Consider the following 25,736-nt stretch of genomic DNA (forward strand, 5'->3'; position numbering starts at 1 on the left):
TAATTCATCTCATGTGGTAGAGCACAGCCTTTGCAGTCTGGAGATCCCAGATGCAATTCTACGCATGTCCTGGTTAAGGATCTCCAACTGAAGGGCTCTACGCAAGCAGACTCTACCCAAGATGGAGCAAAGGAGAGTCCCACTCATAGCTCCTGCTCATTTCATGCTCACACAAGGCTTTAAGAAGATGGAGAGTGGCGTATTACATGCCAGTAACTCCCATTAGAAAGCACACTACCCATTTTTTCAGCCTCTACCGCTGAGGCTGGATTCTAAGACTTGTCTGGTGGGCACCCACATTCTTCTCATCAACCAAGTCTGCTGCTGCCTTCATGCCCTCCAGGCACTTGCCGATGATGGGCATGACTTGCTGCTCGGTGTCCGAGAAGATGCTGTAGCCTTCTTTGAGCCGCAGCACTCGCTGCTCATCCATCTCCTGCAGTTTCTGGGGATGGACGAAAGGAAAAGGGAGATGGTCATACAGAAGAGCACATGGAGTCACTGGACTGGAAGCCCCAAGGGAAGGTCACCTGTCCATAAATCCTTCCAGCAAATGCACCTGACACAGGCCAGAGAGTCTTGTGTGGATGCCGCACCTAGTTTCCTTGTAGAAAAGAGCAAGACTGCAGTGTCCTAAGTCTCTTGTAGAAAAGAGCAAGCATCCAGTAGCACCTCTAAGACTTGTGGTAGGGTATGAGCTTTGGTGAGTCACAGCTAACTTCTTCAGATACTGTGCAAAAGTCCAGTAGCACCTATAAGACTAACATTTGTGGCAGGGTAGGAGCTTTTGTGAGTCACAGCTCACTTCTATAGAGAGCTCATAACCTACCACAAATGTTAAGTCTTATAGGTGATACTGGACTCTTGCTCTTTTCTACTGCTACAGACGAATATGGCTACCCATCTTGATCTAAGTTTCCAGGTTTGCCAAACCCATAAAATTGCAATTGCTTCCTTTGATTTCCTGAGGGTCACCTTGATGGAGGTTTTGGAAATGCGCTAATTTAAATTCCTAGATCGACTCATCCCATCAACACACACCACCAACACTCTTGGGATGGCCTGGTGGGAGACACTTTAGCTTCCTTAAGAGGGCATGTAGGGGTGGGTAGAAGAGACTGCAGGAAGAATTTGGTATATAGTACAGTATCAGCCACAGCTGCTTTTCCCTTTGGGGACTTCAGCTAAGAATTCACGCCAAAAGCTACTCCAGGCCGCTGCTTAACAGAGAATAAGTAAAGAGAAAGTTCACCATCAAGTCGCAACTGACTCATGGTGACCAAATGAAATTCCACCTCAAGGGGGTTTCAAAGCCAAAGATGAGCAGAGGCGGTTTCCCATTGCCGCCTTCTGCACTGCAACCCAGATGATTCATATATTATTTTTTAAAAGATATAAGTCAAATTACATATTGAAATGTGTGTAGTTGCACAACAGCTGAATAACAGGCTGCCAAGGAAAGGCCAAAAAAAAAGGTAAGGAAAGAAATAATTGCACAATTTGCCTGACAGCTTAACAAAATTTTATTTCAATTCTAATGGAAGTAAAACCCTTATCTAAGCCTCTGTTCACAGGTTCCTGGAAGATGAAGAGCTGGAGCCCAAACATCTCGAAACCAGTTTGCTTGGCTGTCTGTGAATCTAATTCGGAGAGTCGATTTTTGTAAAAGAGCCTGTGACAGATTCCCAGGAATTAGATTTCTGGGGGAACTTAGATGCCTGCTAGATTTTTCCCATCATCACACAATTTTTCCACTTTTCTGCCCTTGGCAGAAAACTGAGAGTGATTTAAGGAGTCACAACCTGGGAGCAAGTATAAGCTCACTCAGGCTTGGACTGATAACTGAGGTAAAAATTCACAGATATTGGTTTGCTTCTTAAAGCAAAGAGGAATAAAGTTAATTCAGAAAGAAAAGAGCAAGAGTCCAGTGGCACCTATGGTGGTGGAGAGAGCCCTCAAGTCATAGCTGACTTATGGCGACCCCTGGCGGGGTTTTCATGGCAAGAGACTAGTTGCCTGCCTCTGCAACCCTGGTCTTCGTTGGAGGTCTCCCATCCAATTTCTAACCAAGGCTGACCTTGCTTAGCTTCCGAGATCTGATGAGATCAGGCTTGCTCGGGTTACCCAAGTCAGGCCAGTAGCACCTATAAGACTAACAAAATGGGTGGCAGGGTATGAGCTTTTGTGAGTCACAGCTCACTTCTTCAATTACAGCTAGAATGAGAGTCCATCTGCCCTTATATCTTGATGAGTGGAGTGGACTCTTGCTCTTTTCTACTGCTACAGACAGACTAACACAGCTACCCATCTTCACTATTCAGAAAGAAATACACAACTGAGGTCAATATTAACAGTCAGTCAGGAGCTGCAGGATGTTAGGCTTCAAATATAAAAAGGCTTCTCTCAGGCAGGTTTATAGTATATCAATATAGCCCTCTGCTGCTACAACCAAGCTACAATCAGGCCCACCCAACTCTTCTGGCCAAAAGACAGAGATCTCTCAGTGTCACAGTGTGGACAGTGTCTTTTGGTGCTACACCTCTGAAGATGCCAGCCACAGCTGCTGGCGAAACGTCAGGAACTACAATGCCAAGACCACGGCAATACAGCCCGGAAAACCCACAACAACCATCGTTCTCCGGCCGTGAAAGCCTTCGACAATACATCTTCTGGCCCACTTTAACACCTTTCTACAATGAGTGCCCCAGACAGGGAATTTTCATCAAAGAACTGAAATCCCTGAGGTTAAAAACCCGAATCGGAAACCTGAAGCGCACACCCCTAGTCAAGACTACAGAGACCAAAGATATAATTAGGTAAATAAAAATGGGTGTCAGGAAGATGGGCGTTACTAGTATGTCTGTTAGGGCACGGAGGGTATTTGACTGTTTAGTTAGGTATTGCCCTCCTGATGCAGCTGCCGAAGTATTTTTATCATTTGACAGTACCAAAGCTCAGAAGAGCTTTTACTCTGGCAAGAATGAATGTTCTTCCCTCAATGGTTCTGGAAGGCAGATACAAGAAAGTACCATATGCTAACATGCAGATGCCCATATGAAAATATTGAAACCATTGAACATATATGATTACAGAGTGCCCCATATTTAGTAAGAGGGCTAGCTTAATCATCCGTCTACTTAAAAATATAGAACCACCTAATATGAGAGCGCAGGTGACGTGGTTATTATCGGAGACAAATGATTCCGTTACTCTTTCGGTGGCAAAATATAAGGGGGCAATAATTAAACACCAGAGAAATGACATTAAGTAAGGTTCTTCCCATTTTAATTTCTGCTTAAGGCAACAGCCGTAGGAGCAGTACTAGATAGACAGACAGACCGATCGATGATCGATACTTTGAAGGAGAAAAAAGCGACTCACAAGAAAGGACATTTGTGAGCTTTGGACTAGCAGAAGGAATATTCAAGCACCTTATTTTATGATGTTTTTTCTGTTCTGACCCTCTCTGAGCCCGCTAGCGGGAAGGGCGGGATATAAATATAATAAATAATAATAATAATACTCCTTACCCCTCAAATTCCTCAACACTAACCTTCCGTCTAAGACTAAAGTGTGAAGGGGAATTCTCCTACCCACTTCAAACAACCTTCCTCTAAATCTTCTCACTGACCAAAGACTGTTGCAGCCCAAGAACCTGCCCATGAAAATCCATTTTCTGGTATCCAAAGAATCTCTGCCAAGTTATTTGCTCCTAGAGAGATGCCAAGACCTTATCTTGATGTTAAAGACAGTGAGAACAAAGACTACCATGCTATCACCAGCGAGCCTATTCTCCCTCCACTAGCTTTATTTACCTCAGCACTTACAATCCACTTTCCCCATCAAAGAGAGCCCAAGACAGTTTCTAAATATTTGGAAGTCCTCTTCAGAGATATAGGCTTGGGGCCCGCTCCGTTGTGAGTTTTAGCCTACTGGTGTAGATCTACCTTTTCCACAACTTTTTTTGTAATCGTCAGCTCCATTCCTGCTGCTGCTGCTGCAATCCCAGTATTTAGCATGCTGCTGCTGTTAAATATTTTGACAATTCATGTTTTTAAGTACAGACTTGGTAGGATAAATTCTAACATTTTATTTTATGATGGCTTTTACTGGCTTTTGCAAGTTCAGTTGAGGGCCCTCGATACGGTACAAAAGGAATACAAGGATTTATTCTAGACCAAATGGAACCGAACAGCTGTGTGGACTTACATTGAAGATCTGCGGCATTTCCAGAAAGTACAATTGGCTCTGGTTGCGGTTGAATTTCTGCAGACAGGATGCGTACTCGTTCTTGCTGTCTTCAGCCATATGACTACGGAGGTTTGCTTGCTGCTTGGCCTGGGGGAAGTCCCAAAAGCTGCTAAGTCCATTTTAGGGGAGAAAGGCAGGGTATAAATATTTCAAACAAACAAAATTAGAGGAAAGACCACATTACAGAACACCCCGTAGCAGTGCTGAGGACAGAAGGTTTTGTTTAGGCTCAGAGTCAGCTTGTGGCGTTCATGAAACATTCTGTCTGGATTCTTTAATATTGTTCTGACATGAATTTGGAATTGTTATTGTACTTGGATAACATCACCATTGGTTTTCAATGGAGGATATCTTTCTGCATGCAACTGTGCCTCCCACCAACTGAGAGAAAATTTCCAGAGACTTTCAGGCAGGCCAGAGAAAAGGTCTCAACGCGCAGCAAGCAATTAAAGTTCTCACTGGCAGCCTAAGCTGAGGGAGAAAATATGCTTCAAACAACTGAAACCTCAGGGCCAAACTACACGTTTGTATTTCTTAAAGAGTTGCAATTTGAGGTGTGCGGATGACACCACATTACTGACAGAAAAAAGGAAAGACTTGAAACGACTACTGAGGAAGGTTAAAGCGCCAAAGCAGGATTACAGCTGAACATTAAGAAGACAAAAGTAATGGAGACTGAGGAATTACACAATTTTAAAATTAACTATGAGGAAATTGAAATTGTTCAAGATTTTCTATTCTTAGGCTCAATCATCAACCAAAAAGGAGACTGCAATGAAGAAATCAGAAGAAGACTGAGACTTGGAAGAACAGCTGTGAGGGAGCTAGAAAAGATCCTCAAAGATACAGATGTTTCTCTGGGAACCAAGACCAAGATAATCCAAATTATGGTATTCCCCATTACTATGTATGGATGTGAAAGTTGGACGGTGAAGAAAGCTGACAGGAAGAAAATTGATTCATTTCAAACATGGTGGTGGAGGAGAGTTTTGCAGATATCATGGACAGCCAAAAAGACAAATAAGTGGGCTCTAGGTCAAATTAAGCCTGAATTCTCCCTGGAAGCTAAAATGACAAAACTGAGGTTATCGTACTTTGGTCACATCATGAGAAGGCAAGATTCTCTGGAAAAGTCAATAATGCTAGGAAAAATGGAAGGCAGTAAGAAAAGAGGAAGACCTAAAATGAGATGGCTGGACTCCATGTCCTCCAGTTTGATGGATCTGAGCAAGTCTGTTAATGAGAGGATGTTTTGGAGGTCTTTCATTCACAGGGTTGCCATAGGTCAGAGGCAACCTGATGGCACCTAATATACACAAAGATTCGCAGGGTTCCCTGGACCCACAAACACGTAATTTGGCCCTCAGTGCTATAAGATAAGGCAAGAGGAAGGGAGTTGCCCCCCATGTGCCCTGCTTTTTTAAGAAACAAAAGCCAAAGACTACCATTTAATATGTTGATAATAAGCAGACTCCTTCCCCATCCCCCTTTCAAAAACTCTAATTGGCAAGCAAATTTTTGCAGTTGTCTGGCTCTTCATCACTGACCTCTCTTACACCTATATCTTATTCTTTATCATAAGTTTCTCTCTCTACCACTACTGCCAGTCTCTTAGAGGAGCAGGGCAAAGCCCTGGCCTCTGATCCTGCCACCACCACCCAAGCTTTACGCTACATGCAGGGCTTTTTTTCAGTGGGAATGCGGGGGAACGGAGTTCCGGAACCTCTTGAAAATGGTCACATGGCTGGTGGCCCCGCCCCCTGATCTCCAGACAGAGGGGAGTTGAGATGGCCCTCCGCGCCGCCTAGCGGCGCGGAGGGCCATCTCAACTCCCCTCTGTCTGGAGATCAGGGGGCGGGGCCACCAGCCATGTGACCATTTTCTCCGAGGGCAACCCACTGAGTTCCACCCCCTCTTTCCCCAGAAAAAAAGCCCTGGCTACATGCCTAATACATGCACAGCCCATATTCATTTACAACGATCTGTTCAGTGCGGTGGGACTCTAGATTTTCTTTATGCAATAATGTGCTCTTTTCTGCAATTAAGTCCTAAAATATTTCTTCATGTATCTCAAGGGTGCTAATGTGGGATGCTGTGGAACAAAACACCGGACTTGCCAATGAAGGTTTCTTCTCGTCATTGGAGTGGAAGGTATCCTTGTAGGGGTTACACTTCCCACCCACCCCTCAAGGAAAGGATATGTGCAAATTTCTTTGCAAGCCTTTCACGTCTGAATGGAGGCAGACCCCCAGTTCATGGCTCGCCAAGCTACCAAGCTACCTTTAAAGCCCTGAGCGGGTTGGGACTGGCATATCTTCGGGACCGCCTCTCCCTGTACGTTCCCCGGAGATTGCTTCGATCAGCGAATTAATATTTACTTGTGGTCCCTGGCCCTAAGGAAGCCCGCCTTGCTTCAACCAGGGCCAGGGCCTTTTCAATCCTGGCCCCAGCCTGGTGGAACGCTCTGTCAATGGAAACCCGGGCCCAGCGGGACATATTATCGTTCCGCCGGGCCTGTAAGACAGAGCTGTTCTGCCAGGCGTTCGGTGATTGAAGGGGGCGGTGCCATGTCGGCCTCCCACCTTTGGGGTGGGGGAGGGTTCTCCCTACCACTGCAGTTTGTTAATTTGTTTTATTTTTTGTATATTGATTTTAGTTCTTGTTTTTATCAATTTTAACTGTTCACCGCCCAGAGCCCCTGGGGATGGGCGGTATATAAATTGAAATATAATAATAATAATACCAGGTAGGAAATAGCTTGAGTAGAAGCACTAATGGCAGGTGCAAAGGATAACTTGGAAACAACATGGAAAGCAAGGGAAGGAACTGGAAAAGAGAGGAGAAGACTTGCCCAATCTGAATCGGAGGTTCCTGCCTTGAAATTCCTCCACCGCCCTGATGGTGGGGAAAGATACCTTCCAATCCACTGATAAGAAGAAATCCTCCTAAGTTAATTCTGTTTTGTTCTCTATGAGTGGAAGATGATATCCTCACATAAGATGTCGGAAAGTACTGATGTCCTGGTTGGAAATGACAAGGAATTATGGAGGAAAAAGCAGACACTGTTTCAGCCAGGCAAATGCGACTGGGCTGGAGTATCTACCAGACATCTTGGTTTTTAAGTTGAGCTTTTAAAGATTTCTTGTGTGTCTTTTTAATCTGTTTGATGGCCTTGATGAGAGCAGAAAGGCAGGGTATAAGTTTTGTAAATAAATTCATAAATGACAATGACGCCGACGCCCCAGTGGCTGCCTTACAGATCTTCTTCGATAGTCACACAGGTGGAAAGGGCAGCTAACTGAAGAGGGCTGTAAAGTCCAATGGAGCCAGGAAATGTTGGACTTTACAGGTCAGAAACTTCATGCCTATATCTCTCTGGGTATAGACTCATTAGAAACCTTACTCCCATGTTCTCAGGGCTGTATGGGACATACAAAAATACTCCAAGCAATGCTGGAAGGCCATGTGCTTTGATGAAACCCCCCCTCTTTTTATTTGATTTATACCGAGGGCAAAAGAGGAATGCGGGAGCTCCCCTTTCTGAGGAAGACTGAGTTCACCTTGGGGATGAAGAGAAGCCTGACCTGCCACTATGGAGCCCTTCAGAGAAGTCAAGACTTCTGCCCCAGGCCCCTACAAGTCATTGGCTGATTCCGCACATGTTGGATAATGCACTTTCAATGCACTTTATCAATCGTTTGAGGTGGATTTTTTGTTCCACACACGAAAAAATCCAAATGATCTATAAAGAGGATTGGAAGTGCATTATCCAACGTGTGCGGAATCAGCCATTGTGACAGCAATAAGGAGGGTCACCTCGAAGGGCAGGTTTTGCTCTGAAGTTGAACCATGGAGTTTGAATGGCCATATAATTTCCCAAGGACCTTGTAGAAGGTCTAAGGATGGGAACGTGTGCAGAACAGGAAAGACAGAGAATAACAATCCCTTGAGGAATCGTTTGGTGTAGCTAAGAGCAGAGAGAGGCTGACCCTCCAACCAGGCAGAGGACAGAAGGAGAGGCAGCCAACTGAGAATGCTGAGCCAGAAGCTTATCCCCAGTTCATCCTGGAAGGAAGAGGCACTTCCTGAATCCCTACGGCTTAGGAAGTAAAGGCTTTGCATTTTTTTTTTTTTGCAGCCACATCACGAGAGCATCTGCCAAGCGGTTGCATAAGCTTGCTTGAGGCAGAAGAACATCTGCATATTAGTCAAGTAGGTTGGTTAACCGAGGAGTTCAGAATTCGTCTTTTAATTTCCATGCAGTATCAGCCTGGGTAGTTCTGCAGCAAGACGTCATGACTGATGGAGTGATCTGGAGATATTTCTGCCATCCTTGCCTATTGGGGTCAGAGAATTCATAGGATACTTGACCAGTAATGATGGTTATTTTTGCCACTTCTTGGGTGAACATGTTGAGGTCTGCAGGTATAAGACGAATTGGAGGAAGCTAGAGAAGATGTCTGAAAGCTACCAGGAGGTGAGAGTGAATTCCCCCTGTCTGGCTGGACTCCGGACAGGAATCTTATGTATGCATGCATTTATAGTCTGCCTTTCTCACTGAAACTCAAGGCAGTGTGAGATTAGTACATTCAGTATCAAGAACATTTCCATAAACAATGCCATAGGGTAAATAGATACAAGTTTTCAAGAGGGGGCAGCGTGGAACACCACATGCACCGTGACGTGCATATGTGCCCTCAAGTCGCAACCGACTTACGGCGACTCCCACAAAAGGCTTTCACGGCAAGTGAGAAGCTGTGGTTTGCCACGGCCTTCCTCTGTTCTTCGACGGCTGCCCATCCAAGTAATGACCTTGTTTTGCTTCAAAGCTCTGATGAGATCAGACTCTTATCACGCTGCATTCCTTCACATATGTGCAGACGCTGTTGAGGAAATTACTCCAGCAGACTCAATCAAAAACAGTCCGGGAACAGGTCCCGCCCCAATGGAGGAAGGAATGATATAGAGTTGCCACCCTCCAGGTGTGGGGCCTGGAAATCCTCTGGAATCTTAACTGAACTACAGAGATCATCCCCCTGGAGAAAATGGCTACTTTGGAGGGGGAAATCTGGCATCATACTCTGCTGAGGTCCTTCACCTCACCAAACCCCATCCTCTCCAGGCTCCACCCCCTCCCAAATCTCCAGGAATTTTTCAGACAGCGCTGTCAAAGTTTGGAGGGAAAGAGGGAGAGGGCCCAGCCCTGCTCCCTCCAGCAGAGAAGGAGCAGGATTCTGCCTCACTCACACCCATCCCTTCTTGCTTGTGAAGCCGTAAGTAGGTTGCCGAAACTTTTCAGTATATTAAATAGCATTTATGCCTGAGGAGGCCTAACAGAAGGAAAAAAGAGCCGTGGAAACTTGCTGTGGTGCAGAGCAAGGAGGGCATGAAGAAGTAGCATTGCAAACTAACATGCATATGCCTCTACCTTGCGCAGCGAATAGGAGGCGTCACCCCTTCCACAGAGACCTTCCTCCATGGATGGAGAACATCATAGCCTCCCAGCTCTTTAACTGAAATGCAAGGTCCATTTCCAAAGGGTTATAATTGAGGTCCATCAAAAAAAACAAAGGTCTGTAAGCAGCAACTGACAATGCCGGCAAAGTATCATAATGTAACTTGCATATCTGGCGAAGGGTGAGTGGGTGTGGAGTACCAATGAAATGGCCGTTTATCGAACTCTCCTTTCGTACGGTTATCAATCAGATTTTGAGATACGTTAGGTCATATCCAGGAGCATTCTCCGAGGAGAATGGATGCGCCTGTAGGAGTTTCCCATTTTATCCTACAATCCTTGAGTAAATGCAGTAAAAGTTGATGTATATTAAGGGTGTAAAACTGGAACTTTACTTGTGAAGATCTGATGCAAACATCACCCATTCATAAATATTGTAAGTGCTTTGAATCCAAACAGAATGATTTCTGACCTCTGAGGCGGTCAGAAACCTTCCAAACTGGAAGGCAAGGCAGGGAACCGGAGGAGAGTTTAGCTTCCCTTCGTCTGCAGATTCCTTTTAATGAAGCAAACTTTCCACAAATCTCACTTTACATGTGTGCAGGGCAGAAAATACTACCTTTCAAGTCAATTCACACATTGTCCTGGCTTGGAAAATAATTTAAGATGGATTTTGTACCCGAACATTTTGCACAAATGTTCAAAGAACCTTACGTATAAAGTGGCATTGGTGGGGGGAGAGGGCGGGAGATGTTTAGCCCCGTTTCTGACCTTTTCCACATCGGCCTTCGTAGCATTGATGTCCTGGTCCAGTCTTTCTGCTGTCAACACAGCTTTCTCAGCCTCCCTGCAGTCGCGTTCAAATTTGCGTTTGCTCTATGAGAAAGGGACACAGACACAATCAAGTGGGGCGATGGACTGCGACCCCTGTGGGGCTACTGACCTGATGATCCCACACACTGGTGTAGTGAAATGCTTTGACTTGCCTACTCTTACTAAGGATCACCAGGCCATGCTTCAAATATTCCATTTTGTTAGCCACCCTGAGCTTGCAAATAGAAAGGGCAAGGGAGTGGATAAAAAAAAATGTAAATTATGTAACAAAACCATTATTCAAATAGAAGTGAAAAATCAGGAATACATAGGGCAAGTCTATATAGATATGCAAACTATATGATTTGAATGATTTTAGTTTATGTTTATATTAAAATGTATGTGTCTAGTTTGTTTTATGTAGATAAATGTAGAAGTAGATAGTAGTAGATATATGGCTGTTTCCACACATCCTTAAAGGAAATGATTACTCACCGAACGCTGCCAACTTTTCCCCTTCATTCCACGTCTCTGATTTCAAAACATAGCAAGCTGTTTGGCTTCTGTTTTGTCGGTGCCTTCTCGGGGACGACAGGAAAGTGCGTTCTCAGAAAAGGCACCAAAAAATTGGAAGCCGAACAGCCTGCTACTGTTTTGAAATCGGACATGTGTGGAGTGAAGGGGTAAACCCAGACAGTGAGCAGGCCGTCCTTTTAAGAACATATGGAAACAGCCTATGATTTAGACGTTTATATGATTATACTTTTGAGTTTAAAACTGAAATAAAACTTACTAAAAAGATAAGATTATGTTATTAATTCTAAATCGCTTTCAGAACAAAGCACTGTATGGAGATTTGCAAAATTAAAGACAAAACCTGCCTGCAGGTTTCATGATAAAAGCAAAAATGTTTTTAATGATAACAGTAAATACGTTTTGAAGAGGAAAGGAAATAATCTTTTCTTGTTTATGTACCTGAAATGCTTAAGAGTTAAGAGGAATCTAAGAAGCTGCCTCCAAAGAATCGGTCAGCAGATTTTTCTGGTCTGCACAGTCAAAAGTTAACGACAGTGTCTGGAAAACCACCGCTTCCACTTGTATCCGAGCCCTGGAGATGCCATTAACAGTGACCTTCAATTCCACCCTTGCTCCATCTCTGCCCTCCCCCAACTACGGGAGAGCCCCCAAACCATGATCAGTTTTCTCTCCACGTACAGACTGTAGCAGACAAAGTTCTACTCTGAAGAAACTGCAGGTAGGATGAACCCCAAACCGAGTTCTACCACAGCACAAAAAGTGATCCACTGATAAAAGGCTGTCCTCTGCTTAAGAGGGAAAAAGCAAAACAGCCACGGTCATGAGCACTCTGAAAAAAACAGCACCAGAAACGCCTAAGATACAGAACTAGCTTCTGAGTAGGACTCCTGTGTGCACATGTCAACAAGTGGGGAAACTGAGTGTCCACGTGCCATCTACACAGAAATAATGTACCAGCACATATATTCTTACTGTTTGAAAACTTGTTTTCAGGCAGGAGTCTTTTCTACATAAATATGGGAACATATTCAAGAATGCTTGCAAACCAATTAAGGGTCAGAATGGATTCTTGGGATCTCCTGTCTCAGATTTGGGTCTCAAATCATTCACAAATCATTTTCCTGTCTTCCAAGTTTCTTCAAACCTTTCACTCTAACCACTATGAAAATCCACACTCCAAAAAGACGGGGGCCAATTTTGCCTCTGCAGAATTTGTTTCTCTGCGGTTATGAGATTAAATCGCATTAATAATTTGAGACAGAGCCAGGATTCATTTTGAGGATGATTAATCAAAGCTTTGGGGCTGGAAGGAATTGTTCCAAAGGTCACATGGGGGAGTCTGGCCAAAAACCCAAATGCCAGAGTGGTGGCCGATGATGCTCCCACACCACGAGGATGCTCTGAGCTGTGTCACCCTTTCTTCCACTCACTAATCTCATAATTATTACTTAAATTACCTCTTAATTACTGTTTTCACGATGAAAGTCATAAACAACGAGCAATCACACACTAGAAGGGAAGGCCTCGAGTTTACTGCCTGAGTTACAACGTGCTTTTACTGCAGCGAGCAAAAATTTAGCCACATATCGGTACTTGTTTATCTTTGGGCCAAGCTACAAGTGACGAATAACACTTGAACAGCAAGTGGATTGAGTGGAGCGCAAGTGAACAGGGAGAAATACACTTGCCGTTCAAGTGTCATTCGTCACTTGTAGCTTTGCCCTTCATCTCTCAGTGACCAAGAAGATAATCTCATAATTATTGCGAAGAATTGGTGGAAGAAACATTACCTGAATAAAAAAGCCTCGTTTGGGCTCAAGACATTTTATTTCTTTATTTACTTCATTTATACCATTATCGTTCTCCCTAAAGCAGCTTACATCACTCTCCTCTCCTCCACTTCATACTCACAACAACCCTTTGAGGTAGGTTTGACTGAGGGAATATGATTGTCCCAAGGTCACCCAGTGACCTTCCACGGCAGAGGAGGGATTTGAACCAAGGTCTCCCGTATCCTAGTCCAACCGCAACTCCACACTGGCTCTGGTGACCACAATTCCGTCCACCAAATATTAATAGAGAATTTCTAGGGAAATAACGCCTTCTTGAATTGCGTTCAGTCAGCCAAACCCACAGAAGAAGTCGTAGGCCTTCCAGTCATGCGGTTCTCACCCTAGGCATGCGGCATACCACGTTAATTTTCACCTTAAGAACAGACTCACATTTTCAAGCTGCTTGAAGGAATTCTCCAGCTGCTGCTGAGCCCTTCGGCCTTCTTGCAAGTGCTGGGAAGAGAGGCGGTTAAGAGAAAGGAGGTCTTCATTAGATGTTATTATTAACATCCAGGGAGCAGCCACAAGGTACCATACTCTATTCATCCTTCTTCCATGTCCCCCACCCCCCATCCCTTTCTTTGCTGTGATCTTTCCCAAACCTGGTTTGGTCTGATCTTTTGGGGAAGACAGCAGTCAAAGCACCTTTAGATGCCTTTTGGACAGCAAGGTGTACATTTTTCCAGGTCTCGCTCACATCAACATCCTTTTGAGGGATTTTTTAAAAAAAAAAACAGATATTGCTAGATCACTATAGCACTATAACAATCATTTTCGACAATGTACTACTTCCTAACATTCATTGAAAGAAAGTCTCTAGCCATTTTTGTTGTGTGCTATAAAGGTGGGGACTGGTTTGTTGCTGCACTTGATCCTTACAGTGCTAGGCAAGGAAAGTGTGGTGGTGACGGGGAACTTTTGTATGGATACCTGTTGCCGGTGCAGATACCTCTGCATTTGCAGCAGCCAGGATAGCCATACAAAGAATTGTTTCTGTTTGGAAAGACTTTGAAATAATCCAATAATGGATGTACTTCAGAAGAGGCCACCTGCAACAGGTGTTTTCCAGCACCTGTCTGTCACCCGGCATTCTTGGTATGTTTAGCCTTCTTGTAGACTTTATCACACCTACCTAGTTCTCCTCTTAGTCTCTCTACAAGAGATGCCTCTGTATGTGTTCGTCAAGTGTAGGGAGATGCAATATTAGCCAAGAAGCATAGTTTAAAAAGAGCCGGCAGAGATCGCTCCTCAGAGAGTTTGTTAATTTCATCTTCGCTGCCCTGAAGGCTCTGTCATTTTCACTTCTCCAGTCTAAAACTGTGTGGGATCTCAACCAGAGGGCAGTGAGGAATGGAAATGGGCTGGAGCTGCCTTCTAGAGCCGGGCTTGGACTTGGAGAAGTTGTAATGGTTGTTTCCCTTCTGGCATTTAACAGCCTCTTCACACAGCTGCAGTGTAAATTAAAGCCTTTGCCGTGCTGCCAGCTCTGTCTTTTCAAACTACCCTTCCCGGCTAACACTGCATCTCCCAACACGTGTTCTTCATGTGTCAGATGTCTCGTGTAGAGAGACTCTTAGAAAGCTTGGACACTAATTTTTTCTAGAAGATAGCCTCCAAGAACGCCTGTTCAGGACTAAGGCCCTGAACTGGTTAGAATACCAAGCCCCACTTGGACCCATAGAACTTATTTTTGGTTCATTGGATCTTGACTGTAGCGAGCCAGTAAGTAAAATCTCTTTGTGTCACCGCTTGGAACTTCTGACAGTTGTGTGGAAGTTCTAATCAACAAAAATGATTGATGGGCCACTCTATGAGATAACAGGTGGCCTAGTTCTGTAAGAAAGTCCCAGGACTTCATTGTCAGCAGCCAGTGAACAAAATTAAAATATGATGTGCCCCTCACACAGAGGGACACCCGAGAGATCCTCAAATCCAAGGTGCATGGAATCAGACAGGTTCGATCCCTGATTCACCAGACTGACTACCATGCCAGGTGTTTTGCCACTGCATACTGTCACTTGAGTGCTTTAAGGAGGGGATACTTTACCGATTTTCTCTCCTGCTTGAGCTCCTGAGAGTACTTGGCAAGCTCCACACATATCCGTGTCAGGAGGTTCTCTGCTATAATCTCACGCTGGCCTGCAAAGTCGTTCAGCTCCCTCACCACCTGCAGGAAGGCTTGGTATTGGCAGAACCTGCACAGAAGGAAATAGTCACAGCCCATCACTGTAATAATAAACTGGCTGGCCTCAGAATCGGCCCAGAACCTTTAGGAACTGGGGAGGCAGTGCCAGCTTGGTTGTAACTAGGACTGCGGCAGAGGGAGGTCAGCAAGAGAAGGACTGCTTTGTATGCTGAGATGGCTCACATTTGTTTTGGAATAATAACATTTCAAGGCAACATCACGGCTCGCTCTGATTTGATTGATGACTGAGAGCTACACGAGACTCCCAACACATGTTCTTCATGAGTCAGGTCCTGTAAGGTTCCCTGGGAGGGGTAGTCTTACAAAGAACAGCCGCTTGATGAGATTCTCCACTGGGGAATCTTTTTCAAAAAACCACTTGGCTTGGGTTTTCCTCCAGGGGAGTGGGGGGGGGGTTGTAACAGGAGGCAGGAAAAAGGTCAAGGCTTTTTGCAAGAGAGAGAGAGAGAAAATCCTTCCCATTGAGATTCTCACTTCATTGTGATTCTCTATCCAGCAGCTCCTTCTCTCCTCCTTTTCATTTCCTCCCATCCCTTTTCCTCTTTTTTAACAGAGAGCCTGTACAAGTGAAATTGAATGACTTTTGTCCATTTCACCTCCTAGCTAAGTAGAGGAAGCCTGTTAATTTCACCCCTAGCTAGGAGATGAAATTGACGAAGGTCAGTCAATTTCACTTGCACAGGGCTCTCTGCAAAAAGAATAAAAATTGACTGACATTCCTCAATTTTACCTCCTAGCTAAGTAGAGGAAGCTGGTTAATTTCACCTCAAGGTAGGAGGTGAAATTGATTAATGTTGGTCAATTTCACTTGCACAGGGCTTTCTGCTAAAGGAATAAAAAGGGAACTTCCCCTTGGTGCTTTTAAACCAGCAATTCATCCAGCGGCTGATCTTTTTAAGACTACACTTCCCAGGGAACCTTGCACGTGCCCATGTGTATCGGGTAGTTTCCCTCAGGGGTCAAATGAGACATGGCACAGGGTAGCGATGAGTAGAATCTCCAGATTTTTTTTTAAAAAAAAACAGAACTTACCCAGCCCACAAGACTGTTTTGATAATCAATCAGACTCTTTCATCCCATGCCATTCCCTCTCATCTAAACTGCCTCCTGAAGCTGCTAACAGCTTTGCAGGGAACAAACAGATCCTTTCTAGCAATTAGAGAGAAAAAGGCAGGGCATCTATCTTTTCTTTTCCCTCCCCAAAGCTCAATTGCAGCTTTAGGAAGGGGTGATTTCTATTTTAGACTTTTAATAAATGCAAAAATTGGAAGAGAAAAAGAGCGCAAGATCAAACCAGTATGCATGTGACACAGGCCCGACAAGCTAATAAAGAATAAACGGGAAGAAACAAACACATAAAAAGGTTGCTTTGTGTAGTGAGCGAGGAACTGTCAAATTTGTTGCTACCATCAATACAGATGGAGAACAGAAGTCTGGAGAAGATGCTGTCCCATCCCAAATGGCTTTGCTGTGCTACTGGATCCAAGAGGTGCTGAACACCATCTAGTGACATAGGAAGAGGCTGGGTTACAACTCTCGTCTCGACCCAAACGCAGAGCTGCTGCTTCACTGACACCTTGACATATCCTGATGTTTTCCAAACAGGGGCCGATTTGGGTAGACTCCCCGTTGCTGCTGCTCTGGCTGTTGATACAGCAGCGACAGATTTCCACGCAGAAGGATCCCTTTTTTAAAAAATCAGTAATTTAATAGCATTGTTATCAATATACACAAAAAATATGGATCAGGCTTTAATTTTTTCAAAAGAAGTTTGAAGCCCATTTTGTTACAGAAATATGCTCCCTACCTTATATCTCCACAAAAAAGGGGTTTGTTTCCATTTCATTGAAAAATAAAGCTGGGAATTCAGAGCACCTGATCCATATTTTGGTACAACAGTATACTAATATAACGCTGTTAAATCACTGATTTAAAAAATAAAGAAAAACCCTCTGCATTAAGGAGACAAAATGGCTATTGTGGGGGAAATGTCTGATGTGCTGGCAAGAAAATCCAAATTTTTCTACTCAAGACTTCACTGTGATGTTTCCCAAAAATTTGAAGCAAATTTGAGAAAGATTGTAGAAAAGATGGGGAAACCCCAGGGGGTACATGAATGAGCCACGAAGCTCTGGAGAAGCATGAAAAAGAAAAAAAAACCCTTCCCAACAGAACTGAACTCAGGGCAAATAACCTGTGCAGAAACACCCCGTCTCCCTAAGTGGACTGCCTGGGTTACCAGCTATGCCAAGAGACAGTAACATGTTTAGGGCTGGCCAAGGAAAGTGACAAACCATTAATCTAGGTTATTCTGTTTTAAGAATGCACGCGATTGAGAGGAAACAAGCTTAGTCTCCTAACATTTAAGCACACACTGAACAATTCTTACTTTGACTCCAGGTCTTCACGCGTCGTCCTCTTGGGAAGGTGCTTTTTAACAAGATTCCTGTCAACAAAAGAAAACCATCAGCCTGTTGGAGGATTTACATCTTCCATTAATTTGTAACGGGCGAGGGCCAATTTTTTTTTTTAAGTTTCTTCTTTATTAGCAACAGCATCTTTGGTTGACTCATCTTTTAAGATGGAAACACAGGGCCAGATGAACATCCCCAAAAACAAATTGATGCAGCAAGTCAGTGGTTGGCCCACCAAAGCTTTGCGGAACTATTTCTCATGGCTTTGTATCCCTGGAAGATTATATTGGGGGTGCTTTGTGCAGGACTGATTTTTCTCTCCTTTTCTTGTGTTTGTTTTTATTTATTTTTCTGGACTGCCATACTCACGAGGACTGAAGTAGGGGTGCCATTCCCCAACTCAGGGTGGGGCGTCCCCTGCTTCCCCCCCTCCCACTTACTTGGTCGATGGGGGGCAAGATCCCCAGGGTGCCCCCCCTGGGCAGCACAGCACGCCCCTGTGCCCACAGTGGCCCGATTCGGCTGAATCGCACCCCGCAGCGGGCCCATTTTGAGCCGAATCGTGCCCCACAGCAGGCTGATCCAGCCCTTGATCAGCGTAGGAGCACGCCCAGGTTACCCTTTGATTTGTGCGATGACATCACTTCCCGGAAGTGATGTCATTGCGCAAGCTAGGAGCAGGAACCCAAGGCAGCAGTGAGGTAAGTGCCAGGCTCCCAATCTCCCACCGGGGGACTCAAGGGACCTGGCAGCCCTAGACTGAAGGCAGTTTAAAGTAAGATAGAACTATTTAACCAATCAGTGAGTGGATTACAAAATATGGTAACATTTGAATGAGAACATTTGTGCGTGCACACATGCACAAGATCGGAGTTAGTCTGCAAATCTTTTGATTTGAATATTAATTTCGTTTTTGTGACACAGCCTGAGAAATTATATGTTTCAAAATTTTCAAGTAGAAGTTTTTAAAAATAGAAAACATTGTAGAGTCTGGGCTGGGAGGTGGGGGGACCATACCAGGAAGATGGGAGGAAATCAGACCTGATATAGAGACACGTTTTAAAATAGGAAAACAATCGTAGCTGAGATGCCTCCTTTAGAACAGAATATTCTGGCACAGAAGGGGAAACAGAAGGCAGCGATAACACATCTTCGGCTTGAGAAAGAAAACATGCATCCAAAACCTCTTCCCCGAAGGATGATGGAAAAAACATCCTGATTCTCCCGGGGAAAGGAACAGAGGCACGAGGCAAAATCCACCAGGGATTCTCCACTCATGTCAACGAGGCATACACAGCGCAACCAAGGCTGTGTTAGAAGTGTAGACCGCACACTGATGGGCAAGTTGCTGGCAGCCTCAACAAGCACTGCTTGATTTTTGAATGTTACAACATTTATAATTTCCATTCATTTGTAATATGCAAGGCCAAACCAAATATCTTCTGTGGCTTTTTTTAAAAAAAACAGGTTAACTAAACAACCACAGTGGTGACACAGCTTTGTGGCTAGCACACCATCTCCCCCCCCCCGCCCCCCCCCCCCACACCTTTTACCAATGCGGACTGCCTCCTTGCTCCCACCCCACCATTTACCCTCCAGCTCCAATACTAGACCCGGCCAACTTTGCCCTCAGATACGTTCTAGCAACTGGCCATAACAATGGCCGCTTCCACCTTTGCTGTGGAAGGAGCAGCAGGGAGGGACCCGGGGACATCCAGGAATCTCACAGCTATCCCCAGCCCCCTCAGTCACACTGGCAGATGGGCCGATGGGATGAAAACCTTGCCAGGCCCCATTTCAGAATCGCAGCCCCGTGAACAAAAAACAAACCCCTAAGAGGGCTGAAGAAAGGAAGCAAAACAGAGCTTAGCTCTGCCCTTTTAAAGAAAGCACTTTGCCTGGCTCCGTCCCCATACTGGCTGTATGCAGTTTCTACAAAAATTCTCTGCATGCAACCACACCTTTGGGCCATAGGAAAGGGTAGCCAACCTCCAGGCGAGACCTGGCTATCTCTCAGAATTACAACATTTCCAGATGACATACATCAGTTACCCTAGAGAAAACGACTGCTTTGGAGGGTAGACTCTGTGGCATTATACCTACTGAGGTTGCCCCCCGCCCCCTATGAGCAGTCAGTGTGATGCAGCAGCAAAAAAGGCAACTGCAGTCTTGGAGTGTATCAACAAAGGTATAACATCCAAATCACAACGGTGTCATTGTCCCACTATATACCACATTGGTCAGGCCCCACCTGGAGTATTGTGTGCAGTTCTGGAGGCCTCACTTCAAAAAGGATGCGGAGAAATGGGAACGGGTGCAGAGGAGAGCAACCAGGATGATCAAGGGCCTGGAGACCAAGCCCTGTGAGGAAAGACTGAGGGACTGTTCAGTTTGGAGAAGAGGAAGTTGAGGGGAGACATAATTGCTTTCTTTAAGTATTTAAAAGGTTGTCACTTGGAGGAGGGAAGGGAACTGTTCCTGTTGGCAATGGAGGAAAGGACTGGCACAGAAGGGAAAACAGAAGGCAGTGATAACACAGCTTCAGCTTGGGAAAGAAAACATGCATCCACAACCTCTTCCCTGAAGGATGACAGAAAAAACACCCTGATTCTCCCACAATGGGTTTAAACCACAGGAGGAAGGTACTGGCTGGATGTTAGGAAAGGCTTCTTCACATTAAGAGTAATTCAGTAGTGGAATCAGCTGCCTAGAGATGTGGTGGGCCGCCCTCATTGGCAGTCTTCAAGGAGCAGCTGGGCCAAGAATTGTTGGGGTGCTTTAGGCTGATCCTGCACTGGGCAGGGGGTTGGACTAGATGGTCTGTAAGGCCCCTCCCAACTCCAGGATTCTATGAAGCCCCTCCCTCAAAATCTCTAGGAATTTCACAACCTGAAGCTGGAAAGCCTACGAAGGGGTTTTTCCTTCCCTTTAAATCTGTTTTAAAAGGGGAAGATCTGAAAGCCCCACGTGACATTTGGAAAGAGCACAATGTTGTGCGGAAGCTCTGCCTAAAATGCACAGGTTGCGCTCCACCTATGGAAAAATCTCCATGCAGAAGTCGCCAGCCTCAGCTTTGCCGTCTTGCACTTTATCCACTTCCTCGTTCTCCAGTGTAATATATGCCGCCAGGAATTCACAACGCCCTTTTGCTCTCTGTGGTGGACAACAAACTAGGCCTTGCAGAAGACTGCGCAGACATGAATCTGAGATTAAGAATCACAATATTCTGAAGCCAATGGGTTCACATTTTTCCCAGGGCCTTTATTTTGGTTCCAGTGGCACCTTATAGACAAGCAAGATTTTCAGGGCATGAACTTTCGAGAGTCAAAGCTCCCTTCTTCAGACGTGAGTAGGAATGGAGATCCCTCAGCCCTTTATATTCCAGCCAAAGGTGGGTGGGGTGTTACAAGGGAGGGGATCAGGATTTCAGATACAAAACAGCTTGATTACATGGGAAGGGTGTAGCAAAGGAAGATGTCAGGCTGGAAAGGCACAATGCAACTTGATTAGAGCAACTTGATTACAGCAGAAATTAGCATTTGGGGCTCTGTTCAGCCCCGGAGGGTCTATTGTTCTGAACTTGTGAATAGACTCCATTGCAGCAATCTCAGGTTGTAATCTCCCCTTGAAGTTTCTCTCTTTGAGGACAGCCACTGTTTAAGTTAGCAATGGAACGTCCTGGAAGATGAAAATGTTCTCCTGCTGGTTTTTGAGCATTCTGATATCTAATGTCATATTTATGTCCATTATTCAATATTATTTATTCATTGTATCCATAATTCAACCTGAGCTCAGCAGGTGGCCATGGGTAAGCGACTCCTTACAAGCCCAGCTCCCCAGCTGTATTTTGGGGATAATAACAACACTGACTGGGGCACTCATCTGTTTAGAAGAGCAGTAAATAAATGCAGCTATTATTATTTTTCACGAGGGGTTCCAGAGGCTGCACATTTCTCCTAATAAGGCCACAACAAAAAGGGCTAGAGACTTACTTTTTTTTTAAAAAAATGAAGCTGGGAACAAGTACAGTGTTGCAACAGATCATTAAAACAGTGTTATGATCTAGCAATTCTTAATTTTTAAAAAAGCCCTCTGATGGAAGAGCAAAATGGTGGCGGGGGGCGCAGGGGGAAATGCTGTGTGGACGCTCCATTGCATCTGAGCTACACAGACAGCTGCCTCCGAGTAGAAGGAGCCAAAATCACTCTTATCCTACAGAAGAATTTCAAAGAAAGAATGCAATGGAAATTGCTGAATTTAGAATTCCCGTAAACAGCAAGTCCGGGAATATACAATAAACCAACAGTTCTTTTTTCTTTTTTTCTTATAAACACTGTATTAGTGCAAAGGTGCAAAAGTGTAAAGTGCAAATGAATAAATACATTATACAATAAATACAATCAAATTTCTTGTTTCTTCTGTCCAAGTCGTTATGGGATAATGACAATGTCCAAAGGAAATGTTGTAGAAACCCACAATGGGGACTTAGCAATATACAAATGGAAAGTCACAATGTTAGAAGGGGGGGGTGACCCCAGTCCAAGCTGAAGGAAAATCCAAATGTGCCAAAAGAATTTCAAAGAAAGAATGCAATGGAAATTACTGAATTTAGAATTCCCAGCTCCCCCATACCCAAGGGACCTAGAATTTCTAACTTGCATTTCCCACCCCATGTAGATGTTAATTACTTCAGCTACACTTTCTATTGCTTATTATCTTATTTTATCCTGCACTGAGTTTTGCATTTTTCCCATGTAACAACAGTTGGGAACGAGACTCCCTTGCTCTGAGTGAACCGGTAACTCTTTGGATTGTATTTCCCCCCACCCCCCTCAGCCTCCCTTTCAGCTGCCAATACAAATGCTTCATTCTAATGTATGAACACTCCTATCCATCAGATAAAGTAAGCTCAGAATCACAAAAGATTATGCAGGTACGTTTTTGTTAAGTCTTCATCTTGCCACAGGTCTCTGGTTCTATTTGGGTGCAATACAGGTGTCTGTATTCCCCCATGGAGCAAAGGAAAGCTTGGACGGGTGATTTGCATTGGGAAACACATTACCAAACCAAACAAGGGTGAGGCTACAGCTGTTTTCAGTCTTTTTTTTAAAGCAATACTGATTCCAATCATGCATCATCTTTAGTTTCAGCTGCTTAATGTTTTCGGGGTTTGTGTGTGAAAAATTCAGACATTTCATTTATATGGAATCTACCCATCCATCCATCTATCCAGGGCTTTTTTTCTGGGAAAAGCGGTGGTGGAACTCAGTGGTAGAACTCAGGACCGCACAATGATGTCACTTTGGAACAAGGGGGGAGTTTTTTAAAGTTTAAATTGCCCTCAGTGAAAATGGCCACATGGCTGGTGGCCCCACCCCCTGATCTCCAGACAGAGGGGAGTTTAGATCGCCCTCCGTGCCTAAACTCCCCTCTGTCTGGAGATCAGGGGGCGGGGCCACCATCCATGTGACCATTTTGAAGAGGTGCCGGAACTCCGTTCCACCACGTTCCTGCTGAAAAAAAGCCCTCTATCTATCTATCTATCTATCTATCTATCTATCTATCTATCTATCTATCTATCTATCTATCTATCTATCTATCTATCTATCTATCTATCTATCTATCTATCTATCTATCTATCTATCTATCTATCTATCTATCTATCTATCTATCTATCTATCTATCTATCTATCTATTTTTGAGTTGCCTTGCTGGTTCTTCCTACATTTCAAATTTAAAAAGCAGAAAGGAGGACTCCAAGATGTCAAACAAAATTCCGGAGCGAGAAGTATTCAGGTGAGGGTCCCAAAAAAGGAGATGGAATTCTTCCTCACTCCCATCACATAATCTGAAAAGTGGATTTAGCTTTCACCTTTTCTTTCTATTTGGGATTTGCTTTCTACCTTAGGCAGAAACGCACAAATAACGTGGGAAGGAAATGAGTATCACATGATATGCCAGGCAAATGAAATGGAGGATTTGGGGGCAAAGTACAGCCCTTCTTCACTAACAGCCCCGATCTAAAAATTCTGGTAGAGAAGACAACAGAGGCTATAATCAGGAGTATAAACACTTTCAGCAAATTTAGGATAGAATTACATGGGGAGTTTAGATCTGTGAATGTTGTAAAAAGAAGTACATTCCTTTTCCAAAGGCAGCTGCCAAGACGGCTCCTTTTCCAGAACAAGAATGGCACAGGGTGGGTGGAAGATACATACAATAAACAGTGGCATAGACTTACAGAAGCACCCTCCACTCTCTTATACTACATCCTTTATAGAAATGCCCTCCTAAACATTTTGTTCTACACAGTGAACTTGCTTCAAATGCTCCAAAACACGACAATCCTGAGACTCTACAGAAAGGGCCCGGAAACAGCCCCCCAACAGCAAGAGAGATCCAAGGCATGGATGAAAGAGACGGGGGTGGGGGGAAGAGGAAGAAAATCCCTGCCGAGAGCAAAGCAGATCTATCCATCCACCTTTGCAGCTGAGGAATTACAGAATTTTAAAGTTGACAAAGAGGAAATTGAAATTGTTCAAGATTTTCTATTCCTTGGCTCAATCATCAACCAAAAGGGAGACTGCAAAGAAGAAATCAGAAGAAAACTGAAACTTGGAAAAGCAGCTGTGAGGGAACTAGAAAAGATCCTTAAAGATGCCTTTCTGGGAACCAAGATCAAGATAATCCAAACTATGGTATTCCCCATTACTATATATGGATGTGAAAGTTGGACGGTGAAGAAAGCTAGCAGGAAGAAAATTGATTCATTTCAAACATGGTGGTGGAGGAGAGTTTTGCGGATAACATGGACAGCCAAAAAGACAAATAAGTGGGTTCTAGATCACACCAAGTCTGAACTCTCCTTGGAAGCTAAAATGACAAGACTAAGGCTATCGTACTTTGGTCACATCATAAGAAGGTAAGATTCTCTGGAAAAGTCAATAATGCCAGGAAAAGTGGAAGGCAGTAGGAAAAGAGGAAGAGCTAAAACCAGATGGCTTGACTCAATCAAAGAAGCCACGTCCTCCAGTTTGCAGGATCTGAGCAAGTCTGTTAATGATGGGATGTTTTGGAGGTCTTTCATTCATAGGATCGCCACACAGAGGCAACTTGATGGCACATAACACACACTTTGCAGCTTGAGTGGTGGGGGATACATGGGGCAGGAGCAAAGAGGAAATGCCTGAGGCCACCTAGGAAGAGGTGATCTTCGAAAAGAGTCCTGCAGCCCTCTGAATCAAGAGAGGTCATTCCTCCAGTTAAAGATGGCTTCCAGCATCCACTGTTTCTCCTATGAGAGCACTAGGCAATATGGTAAAAGCCAAACAGTTGTTCTACCAACAGGAACCAGATGCCTCTTGTTTAGGAGCAAGGGATACTTTTCCTGCAAGGTGCTCCAACATGACCCTTGGGGTCCCTTCCAGCTCTAAGTTTCTATGATTTTAAGTCAGACATCACAGACCCAGCAGCACAGGTGTGAAATTTGACCTGTACTTCCAACAGATCAAGTGGTACGTGCTGTTCAGGTGCTCAGGAGTGAGAGGCAATTTCTGTAACAGGGAAGACATATTTTTCTCTGTCACACTGAATCCAAAGATATTTTCCTTTCACAGGACTAGAAAACATTTTGGAAATGTGGGGATTTTTGGTTTTCAGAAACCAGAAAAGTCCCCAAAATTTAGAAGAAATCAAACTCTAAGCAACACAGTGAGACACTCTCAGTAAATAGGGAAGGCTTATTTGTTTATTTGTTTGTTTGTCATTTATATTCCGCCTTTCTCACTGAGACTCAAGGCGGATTACACAGTGTGAGATTAGTACAATCAGTAGCAAGGGCAAGGGCAGGCATTTCCATACAGTGTCAAGGACATTTTCATAAACATTGTCATAGGGCAAATGAATACAAGTTTACAAAGTAAACTTGTTTACAAAGTAGATTTCACCACTATGTTGTCTTACGTACCATCTGTTGTTATAAATATGCGCTCCTATGTGCTTCATGTTCATATGCTCTGTTTCAGCATTTCTTCAACCCTGTATTAGCTACTTGCTAATGCTACATCTTTGTAAACTTGTGTTTCTTTCCCTACGGCATTGTTTATGGAAATGTCCTTGAAACTGACTGTACTAATCTCACACAGTGTAATCTACCTTGAGTCTCAGTGAGAAAGGTGGACTATAAAGGATATAAACAATAATAATAAATAAAAATAATATTGCACTCA

The 25,736-nt window shown here is 44.2% G+C and overlaps 1 protein-coding gene across 2 annotated transcripts in view; it reads right to left on the reverse strand.

The window, feature by feature from the left end:
- TRIP10 (thyroid hormone receptor interactor 10) overlaps positions 1 to 25,736 on the reverse strand; it is a 105,352-nt gene that overhangs the window by 20,744 nt on the left and 58,872 nt on the right. For both annotated transcript variants that reach the window (XM_055003223.1, XM_055003222.1), the window contains exons 3-8: positions 17,484 to 17,540; positions 14,936 to 15,083; positions 13,279 to 13,341; positions 10,478 to 10,582; positions 4,210 to 4,338; positions 299 to 445 (exon numbers count right to left, since the gene is read on the reverse strand). In XM_055003223.1, the coding sequence (XP_054859198.1) occupies positions 299 to 445; positions 4,210 to 4,338; positions 10,478 to 10,582; positions 13,279 to 13,341; positions 14,936 to 15,083; positions 17,484 to 17,540 (649 nt within the window). The remainder of the gene's footprint in view (positions 1 to 298; positions 446 to 4,209; positions 4,339 to 10,477; positions 10,583 to 13,278; positions 13,342 to 14,935; positions 15,084 to 17,483; positions 17,541 to 25,736) is intronic.

This window comes from Eublepharis macularius, chromosome 19 (genome assembly GCF_028583425.1).
Source record: "Eublepharis macularius isolate TG4126 chromosome 19, MPM_Emac_v1.0, whole genome shotgun sequence".
In the NCBI taxonomy this organism is placed as follows: Eukaryota; Metazoa; Chordata; class Lepidosauria; order Squamata; family Eublepharidae; genus Eublepharis; species Eublepharis macularius.